Source organism: Hyla sarda, chromosome 6 (assembly GCF_029499605.1).
Source record: "Hyla sarda isolate aHylSar1 chromosome 6, aHylSar1.hap1, whole genome shotgun sequence".
Taxonomy (NCBI): domain Eukaryota; kingdom Metazoa; phylum Chordata; class Amphibia; order Anura; family Hylidae; genus Hyla; species Hyla sarda.
The window spans coordinates 124,365,971-124,385,596 of NC_079194.1; the positions used below are offsets into that span (position 1 = coordinate 124,365,971).

The window sequence follows — 19,626 nt, forward strand, 5'->3', positions numbered from 1 at the left end:
AGTTGATTTCAAAAGAAATGTTTTCCAGTGGAGTACCCCTTTAAATGCTGTATGGCACATCCTTTTTTGGCTGTTATTTTATAAACTTTAATTAAGGAAAGACAAATATTTAAACACCCTGAATGTAATTAAACTATCAGCTCTAGATCATGGCCAGATCTTGAAGTGACAAAGAGGCTTGAAGATTGATGAACAGGGCTAGGCTTCCATCCAATCAATGGCTCACAGTTTGACACTTTGGCTCTGAGAGCATGATCTACATCTGACCTTAAAGACTTGTGGACAAATGGTGGTGGGGGCAATGGGTAAATCCCAAAACTGAATTATACCACCTGAATCAGATTTTAGGTTAAATCTTAAATAAAAGTATAGAACATATGAGCCTGAATATTACCTTCCACATCCTCCCACTCCTCATCACTGTCCTCTTCATCCTCCGAGCTGCCATCTTTTTTAACTGCAGCATCTGGAACTGCCAGCAGAGATTCCGATTTTAAGAGGATCCTGAATAAGGATAAATAACATAATGCAATTTTACATTTCAACCTGCAGTGAACTGAAGAAATACAGGACATGCAACACATGCGGAGGATTCGTGAAGGAGCATGACCATGACACATTCTCGATCTGGTGACTGGTTTGACTTAAAGGGGAATCCCACTTTTAGGGTGTATTTACACGTACAGTATCCTGCACATATTTGATGCTGCAGATTTCAATGTAAACTAACTGACTCAACCCAGCTTCAAAGCCTGTGCATCAAATATGAGCAGGATACTGTACATTTGAATAGACCCTTAAAGGGGAAGTCCAGGAAATTGAACATATCAGATACTTATTCTGATTGCTGCGATCCCACCTCTTGTACAGGGTGCAGTCTGCATACTCAATCTTGGGCGGCTCCAGCAATCATCTTCCTGGACAGTGCAAGTGATGGCCCACACAGGCAATCACCAGCCACAGCAATGTCCTGTCACAGCAGGTGATTGCTGAGTGTGCCGTCACTTTGCGCTTATCCAGAAAGGTGGGGGCCCAGAGCACATCGAGGGCAGGTACGTAGATGGGGCCCCATACAGGAGATTGAAGGGTTCCCATCAGTCAGACCCCCCCCCACGATCAGACACTTTTGTGGATAGGGCATAAGTGTCTAATATGTCTAGTCCCCTGGACCTACAGCGTATTTTACGTAAAACACACCGCAGATCCATTGCGTGTGACCCTGCCCTTAGGGTGGATTCACACATACAAAATCCTGGGCATATTTGACGCACAGGATTTAAAGTTGCAGATTTTAATTTAAACAAAATGAATGAACACAGCTTCAAATCTGTAGCTTCAAATCATGCACATCGAATATGCACAGGATACTGTATGTGTGAATACACCCTTGAGTAATATCTGACCGGTCACAAGAGAACACTGAATTCAATCAATCAGTACCAAATTAATTGAAGTGGCCATTGGCATCTTCAATTTACCAGTAAAGGTTCACAGTACAGCATTTCCGAGCAGAATTACAAAACGGAATTCCGCTGGGAAATTCTGACGCAGCAGAGTCCCATTGATGTCAAGATGGATAAGAAAAATCAAAAAGACAAATTCAAATGACACTTTCTAATATTTTTTCTAACTCCGTTACAGGAGAATATTGTGCTAGCCCTGGGTTATCTCTACATTTTAGAGAAGGGAGGACAAAGACCACGTAAGTGGCACAATCACAGCATCAGTCTATGAACAAAGAAAACGCCTCGAGGGTGTGTACTTGCTGAATCCATAAGCAAAAGTAATTCTCCTCAGCAAGTCTACGACACACGGCATCAGAAAGGCAAATGCAGAAAGACCAATGCTTCAGTCCTACATTTGTCGTTCTGATTTTATGTTCTTGGAATTTTATTGTTTGCTAGTAAAGAAACCTCCAATTTTACAGGACTAGCCGTTAATTTATTTTGCTCACGGTATACTCACTCTATTTCCTTCTCTGGATCTTCTTCCTTTAGTTTCTTCTCAGCAGGCTTCTTGGTTGTGGGAGGTTTCTTCCGTGCAGCATCTACAACCGGCGCTTTATCTGCCCCTTTAATTGTCTTTTTTGTGGTTTTGGCACCTGGTGCTGCGACTCTGCTTTTCTTATTTGGTGCCTTCCCGTCTTCACATACATCCTCACCACCTGCCGTATGAACCACCAGAGAAAACATGCAAATTTAAAATAGAAAATAAACTACTACAAACAGAAGTCATTTCTCAATCTTTTCAGATCCTGGAAATCTGGATGTTAGACAGAAGCTGTCAGCTTTTCCAGACTCCTGAATGCCACATATGCCTGGTTAGATAAAGGTGTACTCCGGTGAAAACTTTTTAAATATATTTTTTTATAACCAACTGGTGCCAGAAAGTTATACAGATTTGTAAATTACTTCTATTTAAAAATCTTAAAGGGGTATTCCAGGATTTTTTTTTTTATTTGACTATGCTACAGGGGCTGTAAAGTTAGTGTAGTACATAATATAGTGTCTGTACCTGTGTGTGACGGTTTTCTCACAATTCTTATGTGATTTTCACCCCAATATTTATTTTTACCAGCATACAAAATACCCCTGAGGAAGTTGCCGACATAACGCGTGGGGTCTAGGGGGACACCTGCCTGATTATCACTTATCTTGTCCCACTGTTCCTGCGCTCTCTCTCTCTGTATACTAGATCCTGGGATCAGGTTGTATGTAAAATATTGTTAGGGATGCAGCGTTACCATGAATTTTTAGTGCTGTGATATGTATTAGGCCAGTGGTATAGTGTAATTATATCTGTGCAATCAGAGGTGTCCTGGGTGGGGCCTTGAGTGGTCCCCATCTGTTGTGTGCTGGCCAGTGGGCCTTTTTAGATGTGTTTAATTGTTTATGCCCTTTTCATGTCTAATGATTTAATAAAATTATGTGATTTATTTATTTGAGTGTGCATCAAATAGTGTGTCCTCTTTTTCTTTCTTGTGTTCATATGTTGATTATAGATACATTTGGTTGCACCCCGTGGCATTTAGTGCTGAGCCCACCTGTGTTGGTGTGTTTACAAATTGACTGTTGTCTCGTATTTTTCCCAGGTTGCAATGCGGCCGAGACCTGACTCACTAGTCAGCTGATGACAGGGAGCTTGTCTGCTTCAATGGGTGGAGGGATCAATCTGCAACTAATGCAACAACTGTAGGCACCCTGATTAAAAACCACAGGTCTTTTTAATGGATGCAGCTCATTTATGTTTCAATGGATAGAGTGGCTGATGTGTGGGAGGGAGGAAAATGGAATTATGGGATTTGTAGTCAAAAAAAGAAAGCTAAAAGCTTATCACCATACAGTGAAAAAATATTCAACTTTCTAATACACTTGTTGAATTGGAAGATTTTAGCTTACACCCCCTGATGGATAGTAAAGAGTAGTGTACCATCACATTGTGCCAGTGTTTTTCAAACTCCCAGGCAATCTCTGTGGCCAGAGTTTAACACAATCAGGAGTTGATCCAGAGATCCTATACAAATCTATGGGACTTCCAAAACATCTCTTGATCACCTGACTCTTGGGCCATGGAAATTTCCCAGGAGTCTGAGGATCTATTCACACGTACAGTATTCTGCGCAAATTTGATGCGCATGATTTCAAGCTGCGTTCAGTCATTCAGTTTACATTGAAATCTTCAGCAGAAAATCCTGCGCATCAAATCTGCACAGAATACTGTACGTGTGAATAGACCATGAAAAACCTGCCACCGGAGCAATATGATGGTACAGTATGTTACTACGGGGATCGGATGTTTTCTGCTGCCTGAAGTCTGGGCAATTCTACCCACTTGGCACCCAGATATCAGATTATCGGTGTAGATAACAACGTGTCCCGGTAAGTCACTTCTAGGGTTTTAGCCTCTCCCTTTAGGGGAATGTTTTCCAACCGGTTTGCTTCCAGCTGTTGCAAAACTACAACTCCCAACATGCCCGGACAGCCAAATGATGTTGTAGTTTTGCAACAGCTGGAGGCACGCTGGTTGGGAAACACTTCTTTCGTGAGCATTCCCACATTCAGGATCTGCTGCAGAAATCAATTTAACTAACACTGTATGAAATCCGCAGCAGATCCTGTATGTGTGACTTTACCCTTAAAATGAGTTGTTCCCTAATACCAGAGGAGAAGCCCTTTAATAGGTAATGCTTATTATGTAAAGTGCGGCGCTCATGGATGACATCACACATGCTGAAGCATATACAGGCAGTCTTATGACAACCACCCCACCTTTGCTCTGTGCCCTCTTCCTCGGCTGTTTCCTCGGTTTTTTGCCGTCAGTGTTGCCGTCCCGGGAGCCCCGGCGCTTCCCCATCCTCCCCGCCTCCCCTGTCTTCTGGTCCCTCAGCCTCTCCTCAGTCACACATGCTGCTGTTGTATAACAAAATCAAAGGAAGTCACGTGACAAGCAGCCGTAAGTCGTGATTGGCTGGTCCTTCGTCCCACCTAACGGCAACATAAATCTCGCGAGAGTTGCGTTACTCGCATGATCGGCCTCTTCCGCTGAGCGGGGTTTTCAAGATGGCGGATGATGGGGAGCAGGTGAGGGCGGTATTCGGGGACTCACCTTGTTACTTTTGGCGTTCTCGGAGAAAGCGGGGGCGTCGTCTGGGGTTTGTGGTCGTCAGTGGTCAGGCTGAGGCGTTTTGGCGGGATCTTTTATCATGTTTTTGACCTAGAATGGCTGTTTCATACAACATACTGAATGCGCTATCCGTATAAATCACCGGGTCTCTTCGTACTGCGGTTGCTCAAAGTAATAAGGAACGAGTCTTCCCTTCCCAACAGTTGTATCTGTATACGTCAGAGCTATTCTGCTGGTGGTGTAGTGGTGGGAATTCATCAAGAGTGGTGTAGGTGAAGTTGTCTTTTTACCTCATGAATTCGTGTGGTCAGGGGCGTAGCTAGAAACCCAAGGGCCCCGGTGCGAAAAATTGCCTTGCCCAATCTCAGACGACCCCTTACTCGGCCGCACAAACATATCAGTGACTACAGCACTGATGGGACACAGTCAGGAGAATACACAACTATATAAGTGACTAACAGGCAGGGCCAGACAGACAAAACATATGCCCAGGCATTTAAGAATAAGCAGACCATTTTTCTAGTGGGGTCCAACTGCTGGGACCCCCACCAATCACCCAATCACCCTGGTTCCAGTTGCTCTCCAGCTGTTATAAAGCTATAACTCCCATCATGTCTGGAGAGCCTCCGACATTATAGGAGTTGTAGTTTTGCAACAGCTGGAGAGCCCCAGATTAGGGTACAGCATCACCCATCATCACTGTGGAACTTACAAGTGACTCCAGCTGATAGGACAGTCAGGAGAATACACAATGATATCAGTGACTTGAGTGATGTCTTCTCTGTTGTCTTTTCTTTTCTTCTTCATCTGGTTCAGACGTCAGGACGTCTTCCAGCTCCATCTTCTCTGCAGAGTATGACGCCCGGACATCATAGGCTCCTCATCCTCTGTATGAAGACAATAATCATTATTATTCTGCTAAATACTGTACCCCCTGAATATAAAACTACCATCCACTGTACCTCCTGCATATACTACCACCCACTGTTCCCCCTGAATATAATCCTGCCACCCACTGTACCCCCTGAATATAATACTGCCACCCACTGTACCCCCTGAATATAATACTGCCACCCACTGTACCCCCTGAATATAATACTGCCACCCACTGTACCCCCGAATATAATACTGCCACCCACTGTACCCCCAAATATAATACTGCCACCCACTGTACCCCCAAATATAATACTGCCACCCACTGTACCCCCAAATATAATACTGCCACCCACTGTACCCCCAAATATAATACTGCCACCCACTGTACCCCCAAATATAATACTGCCACCCACTGTACCCCCAAATATAATACTGCCACCCACTGTACCCCCAAATATAATACTGCCACCCACTGTACCCCCAAATATAATACTGCCACCCACTGTACCCCCTGAATATAATACTGCCACCCACTGTACCCCCTGAATATAATCCTGCCACCCACTGTACCCCCTGAATATAATCCTGCCACCCACTGTACCCCCTGAATATAATCCTGCCACATACAGTACATACACACCATTCATACATATAGTACATACACACACACACACATCAGACACGCCGCCTCCGCCCCCCACCCCACACATGCATAATACATACACATCATGCATACACATATCGTACATACACCCTCCAGATCACCCCCCGCAGAATACATCTCCACACATAATACATATATCTTGTTTACACACATCTATCATTCATACACACACATCATACATACAGCTAGGAAACGAGAGGGGAGAAATAGGTGCAGGGGGCGCTCCCTGAGAGAAATGTATTCACTGATGTGCACCCTCCACCACACCAACAGTGATATACCGACCTTGGAGGGGCCGCACTGGGACCTGTGCAGCCCTAGTGTTGGATGAGCTGCTGCTCTCCCACCGGCATCGAGCTCCTAAATAAGGAGCCGATATGCAATGTGAGGAGAAAGGGTGAAAAGAAGCCGGTACAGTGGAGGCGCTGCTCGAGTGGTGAAATTTATATATATTATATAACCATGCTTTTAATTGTTTTTATTATATTGAAAAGCTCTGTTTACCATCTATGTTTTATGCATGTCATTCCATTCAAACACTTACTCACTCATCTGTCAGCCCATAGACCATCCATTGGGACACCGCCGATCTATTTACATGGATTTATTTATTGATCTGTATTTCCTTAGCCCCCTGTTCTTCTCTGTGTGTGAACTTGTTGGCGATCTCCTGGACATACATAGAGAATTACGGATTCAGTGTCCCCAAGAAATTGTTTTTCTTTTTATACTATTTTTATGTTTCTTTTTACATTTTACATATCTTCTATACCAGACCTAACACTGTCCATATGTTTTCTGATCAAGATGTATGTATATAATCAGTTTGAGATATACAGATATACCTTATTATTATTTTAAATTGTTAAGTGGACCTGAGGAAGGCATCAGTGGATGCCGAAACGTGTTGTCCCAATTTATCTCAATAAAAATCGTTATCCTGCACCGCCTGAGTTTCTCAGTAATTTCACCACTCGAGCAGCGCCTCCACTGTACCGGCTTCTTTTCACCCTTTCTCCCATCATACATACAGTACATACACACGCACCATTTATACACACATCATTCATACATACAGTACATACACACACATCATTTATACACACACATTAGAGATGAGCGAACTTACAGTAAATTCGATTCGTCACGAACTTCTCGGCTCGGCAGTTGATTACTTTTCCTGCATAAATTTGTTCAGCTTTCAGGTGCCTCAAGTTACAATATTAATTGGTTCAAGGACGACCATTGTATGTTGAAACCATTGTATGTTGAGTCCATAACTCTATGGAAACCTGGTAATTGGTTCTTAAGCCACCAAAATGTCATCCAAAAATAGGAAAAAGTGAGGATTAAAGAAAAATAAGTAGATAACTAATACAGATAAAGCAAATTCTTACATATAAAAGTAAGAACGATCTGCTGGGAGCTGTAAATTGCTGTCTGTCAGTGTTTCCCAACCAGGGTGGAGGCGCCCTGGTTGGGAAACACGGTCTATGTAGAGGACAGGAGTTTCTTCAGGGTCCTGTACAGTAAACGCAATTTCCTTAAAGGGAATCTGTCATCAGAATCACCCGCACTAAACCTGTTACACAGGCTTGTAGTGCGGGTGATCCTGATTAAAACGCTCCTTACCTGGTTAAAAATGGTTCAGCTGTTCTTCAGATATCTATATTTTTAGTTTTCTGTTATTCCCTGGCTTGGGACTCAGTGGGAGGTGTTATCATCTGGGACTCGGCCACACGTCATTATAGCTGGGCGGAGCTGCTGCCCGGCTCATGAATATTCATGACCTTATCCTCGTAATCTAACTCCTTTTTCTAGGTCTGGTGGGGAGGACCGCGCATGAGGATAAGGTCATGAATATTCATGAGCCGGGCGGCAGCTCCGCCCAGCTAGAATGACGTGTGGCCGAGTCCCAGATGATAACACCTCCCACTGAGTCCCAAGCCAGGGAATAACAGAAAACTAAAATAAAGATATCTGAAGAACCGCTGAACCATTTTTAACCAGGTAAGAAGCGTTTTAATCAGGATCACCCGCACTACAAGCCTGTGTAACAGGTTTAGTGCGGGTGATTCTGGTGACAGATTCCCTTTAAAAAGTAAAATGGAGCCGCCTTGGTGTCCAAAGGAGCAGCTACCTGTGACATAGGGTAAGAGTAGTACTGAACATGTAATACCTCCCTGTACTGTAGGGGGCGCTACCAGACAGGAATTCTGTGCATGCGCTTCAGTACTACAATACACGTGCTAATACAGGGGTTTTACCAGTGAATATCCATTCTGATTGGTCAGTTCTTTCAGCCATTGACATGTTTCGCAGATCTGGACTGTCTGTAGCATTGTATGTTGAGTCTGGTTTCAAGTTACAATGGTCCAGAAAAGACCATTGTATGTTGAAACTATTGTATGTTGAGGCCAATGTAAGTTGAGGGATCACTGTATATTTGAAATTGCGAATATTTGCATTTTTTTTGCATATGCCCATATTCCTTTTAACTTGTGGGCCAATTTTAGAATGATGCAAATAAACTTGTCAGAGGTTATCAACAACATCCCTAGCAACTAATAGTAAAGTTGCCCCCCCCAGTTTTTTTTCCCTCAAATACGTGAATATAACGAATACGCTAAATTTATAAATATAGGGTGAATATTTATATATATGTTCGCGACATATTGTGAATTCGTATATGGCCAATGCCGCTCATCACTAGTGCTGATCACATTTTTTTTTACTTCAGGACATCCCTTTGTATGGTCCCCCTTGTGACTTATTGTGCGACTTTTAAAGAATGCTGTTTGCAGCCAGCTTTGTAAGGGTGCATTCACACCTCGTTTTTTGCTATACAGTTCACGTATGTGTATCCTATTTGAAAACTGCATGGAATCATATTGAAAACCGTATGCATTGACTCTCCATTGAAAACTGTATGCCAAACAATGCATCCGTTTTACGTCTTGTACAAGGTTTTTCTTTTTTCATGGGAGTCAGTAGGAACCATAGAGAACCGTATTTGCGTACAGTTCCATGTGTTTTATGACTTTGCACCGTTTTGTTGTTTTCTTGGAAATTCAATCAAACAAGTGAAACTTTATTCATAATGGAGTGACAAATTAACCCCTTAAGGACCAGGCCATTTTACACCTTAGGACCGGAGCGTTTTTTGAACATCTGACCACTGTCACTTTAAGCATTAATAACTCTAAGACGCTTTTACCTATCATTCTGATTCCAAGATTGTTTTTTCGTGACATATTCTACTTTATGTTATTGGTAAAATTTTGTCGATACTTGCATCGTTTCTTAGTGAAAAATTCCAAAATTTGCTAAAAAAATTTAAAATTTTGCATTTTTCTAACTTTGAAGCTCTCTGCTTGTAAGGAAAATGGATATTCCAAATAAAAAAAAAATTTTATTCACAAATACAATATGTCTACTTTATGTTTGCATCATAAAATTGACGAGTTTTTACTTTTGGAAGACACCAGAGGGCTTCAAAGTTCCGCAGCAATTTTCCAATTTTTCACAAAATTTTCAAACTCACTATTTTTCAGGGACCAGTTCAGGTTTGAAGTGGATTTGCAGGGTCTTCATATTAGAAATACCCCACAAATGACCCCATTATAAAAACTGCACCCCCCAAAGTATTCAAAATGACATTCGGTCAGCGTTTTAACCCTTTAGGTGTTTCACAGGAATAGCAGCAAAGTGAAGGAGAAAATTCACCATCTTCATTTTTTACACTCGCATGTTCTTGTAGACCCAATTTTTGAATTTTTACAAGGGGTAAAAGGAGAAAATTTATACTTATATTTGTAGTCCAATTTCTCTCGAGTAAGGACATACCTCATATGTCCATGAAAAGTGTTCGGCGGGCGCAGTAGAGGGCTCAGAAGTGAAGGAGCGACAAGGGGATTTTGGAGAGTATGTTTTTCTGAAATGGTTTTTGGGGGGCATGTTGCATTTAGGAAGCCCCTATGGTACCAGAACAGCAAAAAATCCCCACATGGCATACCATTTTGGAAACTAGACCCCTTGGGGAACGTCACAAGGGGTAAAGTGAACCTTAATACCCCACAGGTGTTTCACGACTTTTGCATATGTAAAAAAATATAAATATTTTTTCACTAAAATGTGTTTCCCCCCCCCCCCCAAATTTCACATTTTTGCAAGGGTTAATAGCATCCAGTTCCGATCTCTGCCCGGCGAGCGGCAGAGATCGGAAATACAACAGGACGTTCTCTAATGTCCTTGGGCATTAAAGCCCAGGTAGTGGGGACGTTAGAGAACGTCCTATGTCCTTAACAGATTAAAAACACTTTTTTTTTCTTTAAAAAAAAAAATAAAAACTGGCGCAACTAGACATATTTTTTCAAACCATATACAGAATTTGTACACATATTTTGAAACAGTTTAGTCCGGTTTTGAGGAATCTGTTTTTCATCAAAAACCTTATACAGGAACTGTTGCAAAAACCATGGTGTGAAGGCAGCCTAAGCCAAGTCAGGGCTGGTGTAGACTTGTGTCAACGTTAGCGCAGTTGTGACAAAAGATGTTCTTTTAAAATTATCTTCTAAAGCAAAAGTCTCTAAACAGCATTCGAAAATTGTGCAACAAATATACACCACAAAACCAGGGTGGACCCCCCCCCCCACTGTGTACATAATTTCGTATACATATTTAGGGTTACATTCTTTACTATACTCTTCTATTGGTAGAGTCACTGTAGATACACTACTTATCATAAACATATCTCTTGTACTATACCCCAGAGCTGCACTCACTATTCTGCTGTTGTGCATGTGGGTATATAGTTACAGTAATGTATGTACACAGCGACCTAACTTTTTATTTAGCAGGGGTGTGGAAAACTTGTCCAAGGGACTAAAACAGAGCGCAGTCTACTTGTCACACATGACAATCCACTTTTCCTGGTATAATTTCAAACAAATTAGTATATTCATAGAAACTTTAATAGGCACTCAATTAGGTGGCCAGGGCCTCTAAGTCTTCCCCCCCCCCCCCTCTTTTATGCCCCTTTTTATTAGGTAGGGCTTTCCAAGCAGGTAATTTGGACCCAGATAGCTATGTCCCCCCCCCCCCCCCCCCCCAGCAGGTAGAAAGATAGGCCTCCCCAGTAGGTGGACAGGTCCCCAAATAGGTATGACCCTCATTATGTAGAGCTACCCCAGTAGGTAGGCAGGCCCCCAGATATATGATCCATCAGGTAGGGCTCCCATTGAAACAATCATACCCCGCAAGTCAGAGCTTTGCAAACTTTTCATGTTGATGACACTTTTAAGACACTCATAGTTCTGTGACACACTCTTCGCTGTACCGCAAATATCACATTGCGTGTCAACAATTCACAACGTAATGCCAGTGTGCACATTAGAAATGTGGGTGCTAACCCCTGTTCTATTTCATCTCTCTGTGCCACATCTCTTCCCCCTTAATCCTCCCCAAATCTGCCCCCCTTTCTCTCTGATCCGTTGCTGTGCATTACCCGTCTTGTTTCCTCCGGTGTGCCCTGGGGCTTGCCATTTTGGCTGGCCCAGCTGTAGCTGCTGTTTGTGAGTCCTCGAACGCTGACGTCCTGCGCTGCTTGCTATAGGCTGTAGCATACAGCTCTTTTTCTTCTTTTTTTATTTTTTTTTGTCTTTTATAGGAGTATAATGACGACGGGTAAGGCTGACTTCCCAGCCATTTGATTTCTTCAGGCATTTAGCACCTCCTGCCTGAAGAATTCACCTGCTTGGCATCTGAAACTGCATGTCACGGGTGTGTAAGATAACGAAGATGGCTTTAGAGGGATATTCTTATCTCAAAGTATTACATACCCACACGATAGGGGAAAACAAGCTGATATTTGGGGTAATGACCACAGGGACCCCACCATTGCTGAGGACGAAGTTTTGGGGGCGGCACATGACTCATTTTGGAATAGTGTGTTGTGGATGCTTAGCCAGTGCTGGATTCATTCACTATGGGGCTTCCAAAAATTCTGTAGGACAGTTCAGTTATTTCCTGAGATAAAGATAAGAAATCTTGTGCCAAGACATATATGCCATATGTGGTAGAATGAAAGTTTTTGCATTATTCATTTTTTTTTTATTTTTTTATTTTTTCCTCTCTATTTCCTCAACAGCAACAGGCCACAAACACAGTAGAAGAGCCTCTGGATCTGATAAGGCTAAGCTTGGACGAGCGCATCTATGTGAAGATGAGAAATGACAGAGAGCTCAGGGGACGGTTGCATGTATGTGTCCGGTTTACTATCTGTGTCTTATATTAAAGCCACATGGCCAGCCCATTAATTTCCCCCTCTTGCCCCATAGGCCTATGATCAGCACTTGAACATGATACTGGGGGATGTAGAGGAAACTGTGACCACCATAGAGATCGATGAAGAAACCTATGAGGAGATTTACAAGGTATTATTTACACCCTGTGGTTAATGCAGTTATCCGCCCCGTAGGCTTGCATTGCTGGGCGGAGCGTGACGTCACACGCTGGCGCAGGGCGTGACGTCACATGCCGCCCGCCCTGTAGTCGCCGGTAATCAGTCCCGGAGCGAACACGCTCCGGGGACTGATTACAAACGGGGTGCTGCGTGCGTGATCCCTGGGGTCCCCAGCGGCGGGACTTCCGCGATCAGGCATCTTATCCCCTATCCTTTGGATAGGGGATAAGATGTTTAAGCACCGGAGAACCCATTTAATGCAGAAATGTGTTTTTCTGTGACTGGAACAAATGTTGATTTCCTGAATCCACCAACATACCGTGACATAGTTACCTGACAGCATTGACATGAAGCTATGCTGGAGCCCAGCAGTGATTAAAGCAATGTTTCCACTGTAACGGCTGGAGTTAGAGAAACCTGTAATCCAATTTAATAAAGTTTAACCACTTAAGGACTCGGGGCGTACAAGTTCGCCCTGTGTTTCTCCGCTCCCCGGGCAGGGACCGGACCGGGATGCCTGCTGAAATCTTTCAGCAGGCACCCGGTGCAACCCCCTGGGGGAAACTGGTCCCTTTAAAAATTCAGATTTTTGAAAATTTTGTGGCAAATTGCTGCTGTTTGGGCATGCTGGGATCTGTAGTTTTGCAACAGCTGGAGGGTTACAGTTTGGAAATCACTGTGCGGTGGTTTCTAATCCTTGGCCCTCTAAATCTTGCAAAAAACACTACATATACCCCCCCCCCAACCTATAAAAATGAAACATCGTACGGTAGTGTTTCCAAAATGGAGCCTCCAGCTGTTGCAAAACTCCTGCCATTTCTGGACAGGCATGCTGGGAGTTCAGCAACAGCTGGAGGCACCATGTTGGGGGTATTCTACGTCAGTGATTACCATTGTCCACCCCTGTGCAATCCCTAATTCAGTCCTCAAATGTGCATGGCGCTCTCTTACTTCGGAGCACTGTCTTATTTCAAGGAAACAGTTTAGGGCCACATATGGGGCATTTCCGTACTCGGGAGCAACTTTTACAAATTTTTGGGGGGCTTTTTCTCCTTTTACCCCTTTATGAAAAGGAAAAGTTGGGGTCCAGCATGTTAGTGTGTTAAAAATAAAAAACACATTATCTCCCAAGTATGGGAATACCCCATATGTGGGCGTAAAATGCTCTGCGAACGCACAAGGCTGCAAACTACACGTCTTAACACCCCACAGGTCTTTGACGAATTTTCATTAAAGTTGGATGGGAAAATGAAAGAAAAATAACTTAGTGTACCTTTCATCAAAAAAACTTTTGATATCTTATAGATTCATGTATGCAGAATAACTTTCCAATAGCATTTTATTAAAATATATGCTTCTTTCTGTTTAATTTTCCACTTTGAAAAATGACCACTAGGGGTCTCCCTACCAGTCCTTTTTTTTTTTTTTTTTTTTTTTTTTTATAGATTTCAGACTCATGCAGAGGTCCTAAATCTCAAACTGCAGCCGAGACACAGACAAACTCAGCACTGCCAGGGAGCAGTGCTGTGCTTGTCTGTGTCCCGGCTGCAGTCTGAGATTTAGGACTCCAGCATGAGTCTGAAATCTATAAAAAGAGGACTGGTAGGGAGACCCCTAGTGGTCATTTTTCAAAGTGGAAAATTAAATAGAAAGAAGCATATTTTTTAATAACATGCTAATGGAAAGTTATTCTGCATACATTAATCTATAACGTATGAAAAGTTTTTTTGATGAAAGGTACCCTTTAACAAATGCTGGTGTTACCCTAAATTTTTCATTTTCACAAGGGAAAATAGGGGGGGGGGAAAAGTCCCGCAAAATTTCTAACCCCATTTCTTCTGAGTATATAAATACCCCATATGTGAATGTAAAGTGAAAATTAATATTTATTTATTTATTTTGTTCGCACAGCCCACTGTTCCAAAGATCTGTCAAACGCCAGTGGGGTGCAAATACTCACTGCACCCCTTATTTAATTCTGTGAGGGGTGTAGTTTCCAAAGTGGGGTCACGGGGGAGATGTTAAGGCTCTCTGTACCCCTTGTTACGTTCTTTGAGGGGGGTGTAGTTTCCAAAATGGTATGCCATGTTTTTATAAATAATTTTTTTTTTTTGGTTTGTTTGTTTGTTCTTTTCTGTTCTGGCACCATAGGGGCTTCCTAAATGTGAAATGCCCCCAAAAACCATTTCAGAAAAACTCACTCTTCATAATGCCATTGTCTCTCCTTCCCTTCTGAGCCCTCTAGTGCACCCACAGAGATTTCCTTACTCGAGAGAAATTGGGTTACACATTTTAGGGTCAGTTCTCTCCTTTTAGCCCTTTGTAAATATTCAAAAACTCTGTCTACAAGAACATGCGAGTGTAAAAAATGAAGATTTAGAATTTTCACCAATTTGCTGCTATTCCTGTGAAACACCTAAAGGGTTATCACACTTTCTGAATGTCATTTTAAATACTTTGAGGGGTGCAGTTTTTATATTGGGGTAATTTATTGGGTATTTCTAATATGAAAGCCCCTCAAATCCAGTTAAAAACTGAACTGGTCCCTGAAAAATTCAAATTTTAAAAATTTTGTGGAAAATTGTTGCTTAACTTTGAAACCCTCAGTAACAACATGTCAAATTAACCCCTTAAGGACCCAGACAATTTTCAGTGTAGGACCCGGCCATTTTTTGCACATCTGACCACTGTCACTTTAAGCATTAACTCTGGGATGCTTTTACCTTTCATTCTGATTCCAAGATTGGTTTTTTTCGTGACATATTCTACTTTGTTAGTGGTAAAATTTTGACGATACTTGCATCATTTCTTGGTGAAAAATTCCAAAATATGATGAAAAAATTGGAAATGTTTGCATTTTTTTAACTTTTGAAGCTCTCTGCTTATAAGGAAAATGAATATTCCCAAAAAAATTGATTCACATATACAATAGTTCTACTCTGTTTGCATCATAAAGTTGACATGTTTTTACTTTTGGAAGATATCAGAGGGCTTCATAGTATAGCAGCAATTTTCCAATTTTTCACAATTTTCAAAATCGAAATTTTTCAGCGACCAGTTCAGTTTTGAAGTGGATTTGAAGGGCCTTATTGTTATAAATACCCCATTATAAAAACGGCACCCCTCAAAGTATCCAAAATGACATTCAAAAGGTTTGTTAACACTTTAGGTGTTTCACAGGAATAGCAGCAAATTGAAGGAGAACATGAAAAATCATTTTTTATTTTTTTTATTTTTTTTTTACACTGGAATGTTCCTGTAGACCCAATTTTTGAATTTTTACAAGGGGTAAAGGAGAGATCTTCCTAGAATGTGTAACCCAATTTCTCTCAAGGAAATACCTCGTGTATGTCGAGTGTTCTGTGGGTGCACTAGTGGGCTCAGAAGGGAAGGAGTGACAGTGGGATTTTGGAGAGGTTTTTGGGGGGCATGTCACATTTAAGAAGCCCCTATGGTGCCAGAACAGAAAAAAAAAACACATGGCATACGATTTTGGAAACTACATCCCTTAAGGCACGTAACAAGGGGTCCAGTGAGCCTTAACACCACACAGGTGTTTTGACGACTTTTCGTTAAAGTTGGATGTGTCAAATTTATTTATTTTTTCACAAAAATGCTAGTTTCCCCCAAATTTTAAATTTTTACATTGGGTAATGCCCCCAAAATTTGTAACCCCATCTCTTCTGAGTATGGAACTACCCAATGTGTGGACATCAAGTGCTCTGCTGGCGCACTACAATGCTCAGAAGAAAAGGAATCACATTTGGCTTTTGGAAAGCAAATTTTGCTGAAATGGTTTTTGGGGGGCATGTCGTATTTAGGAAGCCCCTATGGTGCCGGAACTGCAAAAAAACCTACATGGCATACTACTTTGGAAACTACACCCCTCAAGGAATGTAACAAGGGGTACAGTGAGCCTTTTTGTTAAAGTTGGATGTGTAAATGAAGAGGATTTTTTTTTTTCACTAAAATGCTGGTTTTTCCCCAAATTTTACATTTTTACAAGGAGTAATGGTAGAAAATGACCCCAAAATTTGTGACCACCTGTGCAAATCACCAATTTAGGCCTCAAATGTACATGGTGCGCTCTCACTCCTGAGCCTTGTTGTGCGCCCGCAGAGCATTTTACGCCCACATATAGGGTATTTCTTTACTTGAAATTGCGTTACAAATTTTGGGGGTCTTTTTTTCCTTTCATCGCTTGTGAAAATAAAAAGTATGGGGCAACACCAGCATGTTAGTGTAAAAACAAAAAAAATCATAAATTTACACTTAACAGGCTGGTGTAGCTCTCAACTTCTCCTCTTCATAAGGAGTAAAAGGAGAAAAGGGTTGGAAAACCTTCAGTTAGGTAACAGAACCTAACTGAAGGTTTTCCAACCAATGTGCCTCCAGCTGTTTCAAATCTACAACTCCCAGCATGCCAACACAGCTGTTTGCTGTTTGGGCATGCTGGGATTTGCAGTTTTGCAACATCTGGAGGGCTACAGTTTAGAGACTACTGCACAGTGGTCTCTAAAATGTAGCCCTCCAGATGTTGCAAAACTACAAGTCCCAGCATGCCCAGACAGCAAATAGCTTTCTGGGCATGCTGGGAGTTGTAGTTTTGCAACATCTCGAGGGCTACAGTTTAGAGACCACTGTAGAGTGGTCTCTAACTGTAGCCCTCCAGATGTTGCTAAGCAACTCCCCGGCTTCCGTAGGTTCCAGTAAGCCAGCCGCACGACATCGCCGCCCGCTGATCCCTGTTGCCCACTGCCGTCGGATGGGTAAGTGGATCTTCGGTGTCGGTCCTCTGTCGGTTTCCCGGTTCTGCCCCGCCTATTGTGAGTGGGCAGAAAGGGGAAACCAAAAGTTAACACAGCATCCCAGAGTTATTTAATGCTTAAAGTGACAGTAGTCAGATGTGCAAAAAAAATGCTCTGGTCTGTAAGGTGAAAATGAGTCCTTTAAGGGGTTAATTAAAAAAGGTGGCTTCTTCCTGCCCCTCTGATCTTCAAAGAGCTCTTTGTTTCGGTATAGGGGGAGATGTATCAACAAAGGCTAATGGCTAAAGCTGCCAGAGACTCTCCTAATGATCTGTGGTTCAGACATTGTTAAAGTGATGACAGGTTACCTTTAATTTCACAATAAAGCCAACAGATCTGGGCAAGGCCATCACTCAGTGCGTTAACTCACCTTCTTTATTTTTCATTTCCCAGTCCACGAAGAGGAACATCCCCATGCTTTTTGTGAGAGGTGATGGCGTTGTGCTAGTAGCACCTCCCTTGAGGGTTGGCTGAACCCAGGGTGCAATGTCCTTCACAATACAAGGATACCCACATGTTCCTGGAATATTCTTCTTAGCAAAAGCCTTGCTTGTGTTGGTATATTGGTCTTGAACAAATTTTTCACTTTCTTGGCAGATGCCAGTTTACTTTTATTTTTAATTCGGGTTTTTCTTTTGTAAATGTTTTGTTTGTGAATTTTTTTTATTGAACACCAGTAACCTAAATCTGATACAGGTTTTACTGTATTCAGAAATATTTCTTTAATTTGGGAGTTACCAATAAAGAACACTGGTGCTGAGTCTTGTGTGTTTGTTGTTTGTGTAAAGCCCTGGACTACAGAACTGAGAAACGTCAGAGACCTTCAATGTAGAGCTGGGCGGTATGAACAAAAATGTGTATCACAGTATTTTTGTAAGTCATGGCGGTTCCACGGTATTTAATGGTATTTTCCCCCCCTTAAATCATGTGACCCGTGGGCGCTGCTTCTCTCCCCCGCCCCCCAGTTTATCAGCCTAGCGCTGCGCTGTCCCCCACATCGGGGAACTAGTCATGTTACCCGCAAGCACTGCTCTCCTAGTCCTCCTGGGAGTTGCGGGCTGCTGGTGCTGGAACTCTGTACTACATATTCCTGTGCCCAGGCTGCAAAAATAAACTTCAACTCTCCTTCCTACATTCCCCCTTTGCTCCGGTATCCGCCCCACGCTGGGTATGGGAATGTCACAGAGCAGTCAGCCTATCACCAACCGCAGCGATGTCCAGCCTCGGCCGGTGATAGGCTGAGCGCACTGTCATGTAAGGAGACGGATCTCTGCGCGGAAAATCTCTTGAGGACATTGCAGAGTTGAGGCACCGGCATAATGTGTTTTGTGCAGTGTCTACAGAAAAAAATAAACACCAAAACCCCACACCTGGCTAAATACCAGGTGGGGGTGCAAGACCCCTGTAATAGTGCACCTTCAGTACTAAAAATTAACTTTTATTTGTAATAATAATATAAACTTAATGGGGGAACAAGTTAAAAACCCAGCAGTATCCCCCTAATAGGAACGTGCACCAACTCCCATTTGAGAGTACATGATCACCCTGTGCCTGCAGTGTTACAGGGATTGGGGTGAGTTTGCAGCTGTTATTAAAACTTAATTGCACAGCCTCCCCTACATGTTTTGTGACACCAGTCACATCAGGGGTGAATGAGTCTTATGGCGCGCGGGGGCCCATTGTGTGGTATCCTATAGACCTGGCCGGGACCTTCCCCCACCCCCCCAGTCATCATCGCCAATTAATGCTCCTCAAATAACTAAGTGCATATAAACTACCTATAAACCATAATGTCCTACGTCTCTATAAGCATGCATCCTCCTCGTATTCCGGTTCCCAGAAGTTCCGGTGCTGCGTGCTTCCTGAAATGTCACATGATCAGTCATGTGACAAGCTGTGACGTCTGCAATGTAATTGGATAGCATATCCATGTGACAGTTGTATTGCCAGATGCTTACTACTGGCTACAGCACCAGATCTAGAGGTGGACCACAATCTCAAGGCACGGATCACTTAGTCCACGCATGAGCCCGGACTTAGAAATTTGAACAGAAGGAATTGCTTCTATATAGTCAGTCACAGCAGCCTCAGCGTCCACAAATGTACTATAGTCATAAAAGTGCAACACGAGTATACCATAAATAGATAGACTAAATCAGTTATATTTGCTATACATCCATAATAGTATTTAT

At 42.5% G+C, this 19,626-nt stretch overlaps 3 protein-coding genes across 8 annotated transcripts in view; 2 read left to right on the forward strand and 1 right to left on the reverse strand.

Annotated features, from left to right (window-relative positions):
• The window catches only part of XPC (XPC complex subunit, DNA damage recognition and repair factor), a 76,854-nt gene extending 72,432 nt beyond the window's left edge, over window positions 1-4,422 (reverse strand). Inside the window, exons 1-3 of the mRNA XM_056524913.1 lie at window positions 4,269-4,422; window positions 1,966-2,164; window positions 395-504 (exon numbers count right to left, since the gene is read on the reverse strand). Of these exons, the coding sequence (XP_056380888.1) occupies window positions 395-504; window positions 1,966-2,164; window positions 4,269-4,353 (394 nt within the window). The 5' untranslated portion in view covers window positions 4,354-4,422. The remainder of the gene's footprint in view (window positions 1-394; window positions 505-1,965; window positions 2,165-4,268) is intronic.
• The window catches only part of SLC6A6 (solute carrier family 6 member 6), a 345,728-nt gene continuing 330,423 nt past the window's right edge, over window positions 4,322-19,626 (forward strand). For 2 of the 6 annotated variants that reach the window (XM_056524914.1, XM_056524915.1), the window contains exons 1-3: window positions 4,587-4,891; window positions 12,312-12,422; window positions 12,502-12,597. The gene's annotated coding sequence lies outside the window, so the exon portion shown is untranslated. Of the gene's footprint in view, window positions 4,453-4,586; window positions 4,896-7,988; window positions 8,174-8,903; window positions 8,976-12,311; window positions 12,423-12,501; window positions 12,598-19,626 lie in introns of those variants that run through there. The other 4 variants (XM_056524920.1, XM_056524916.1, XM_056524917.1 and 1 more) reach the window with 4 other exon arrangements.
• LSM3 (LSM3 homolog, U6 small nuclear RNA and mRNA degradation associated) lies at window positions 4,445-18,184 on the forward strand. The gene is made up of 4 exons (XM_056524922.1): window positions 4,445-4,580; window positions 12,312-12,422; window positions 12,502-12,597; window positions 17,828-18,184. Exons 1-4 carry the CDS (start codon window positions 4,560-4,562, stop codon window positions 17,906-17,908), a joined length of 309 nt encoding a protein of 102 aa, XP_056380897.1. The 5' UTR covers window positions 4,445-4,559; the 3' UTR covers window positions 17,909-18,184.

Excerpts from the sequence above, each read along its gene's own strand:
- LSM3 (XM_056524922.1), top strand. The coding sequence starts at position 4,560 with ATGGCGGATGATGGGGAGCAG. Across the intron at positions 12,423-12,501 it reads AGCTCAGGGGACGGTTGCAT|GCCTATGATCAGCACTTGAA; the intron begins GTATGTGTCCGG and ends CTTGCCCCATAG. Across the intron at positions 12,598-17,827 it reads CCTATGAGGAGATTTACAAG|TCCACGAAGAGGAACATCCC; the intron begins GTATTATTTACA and ends TTCATTTCCCAG.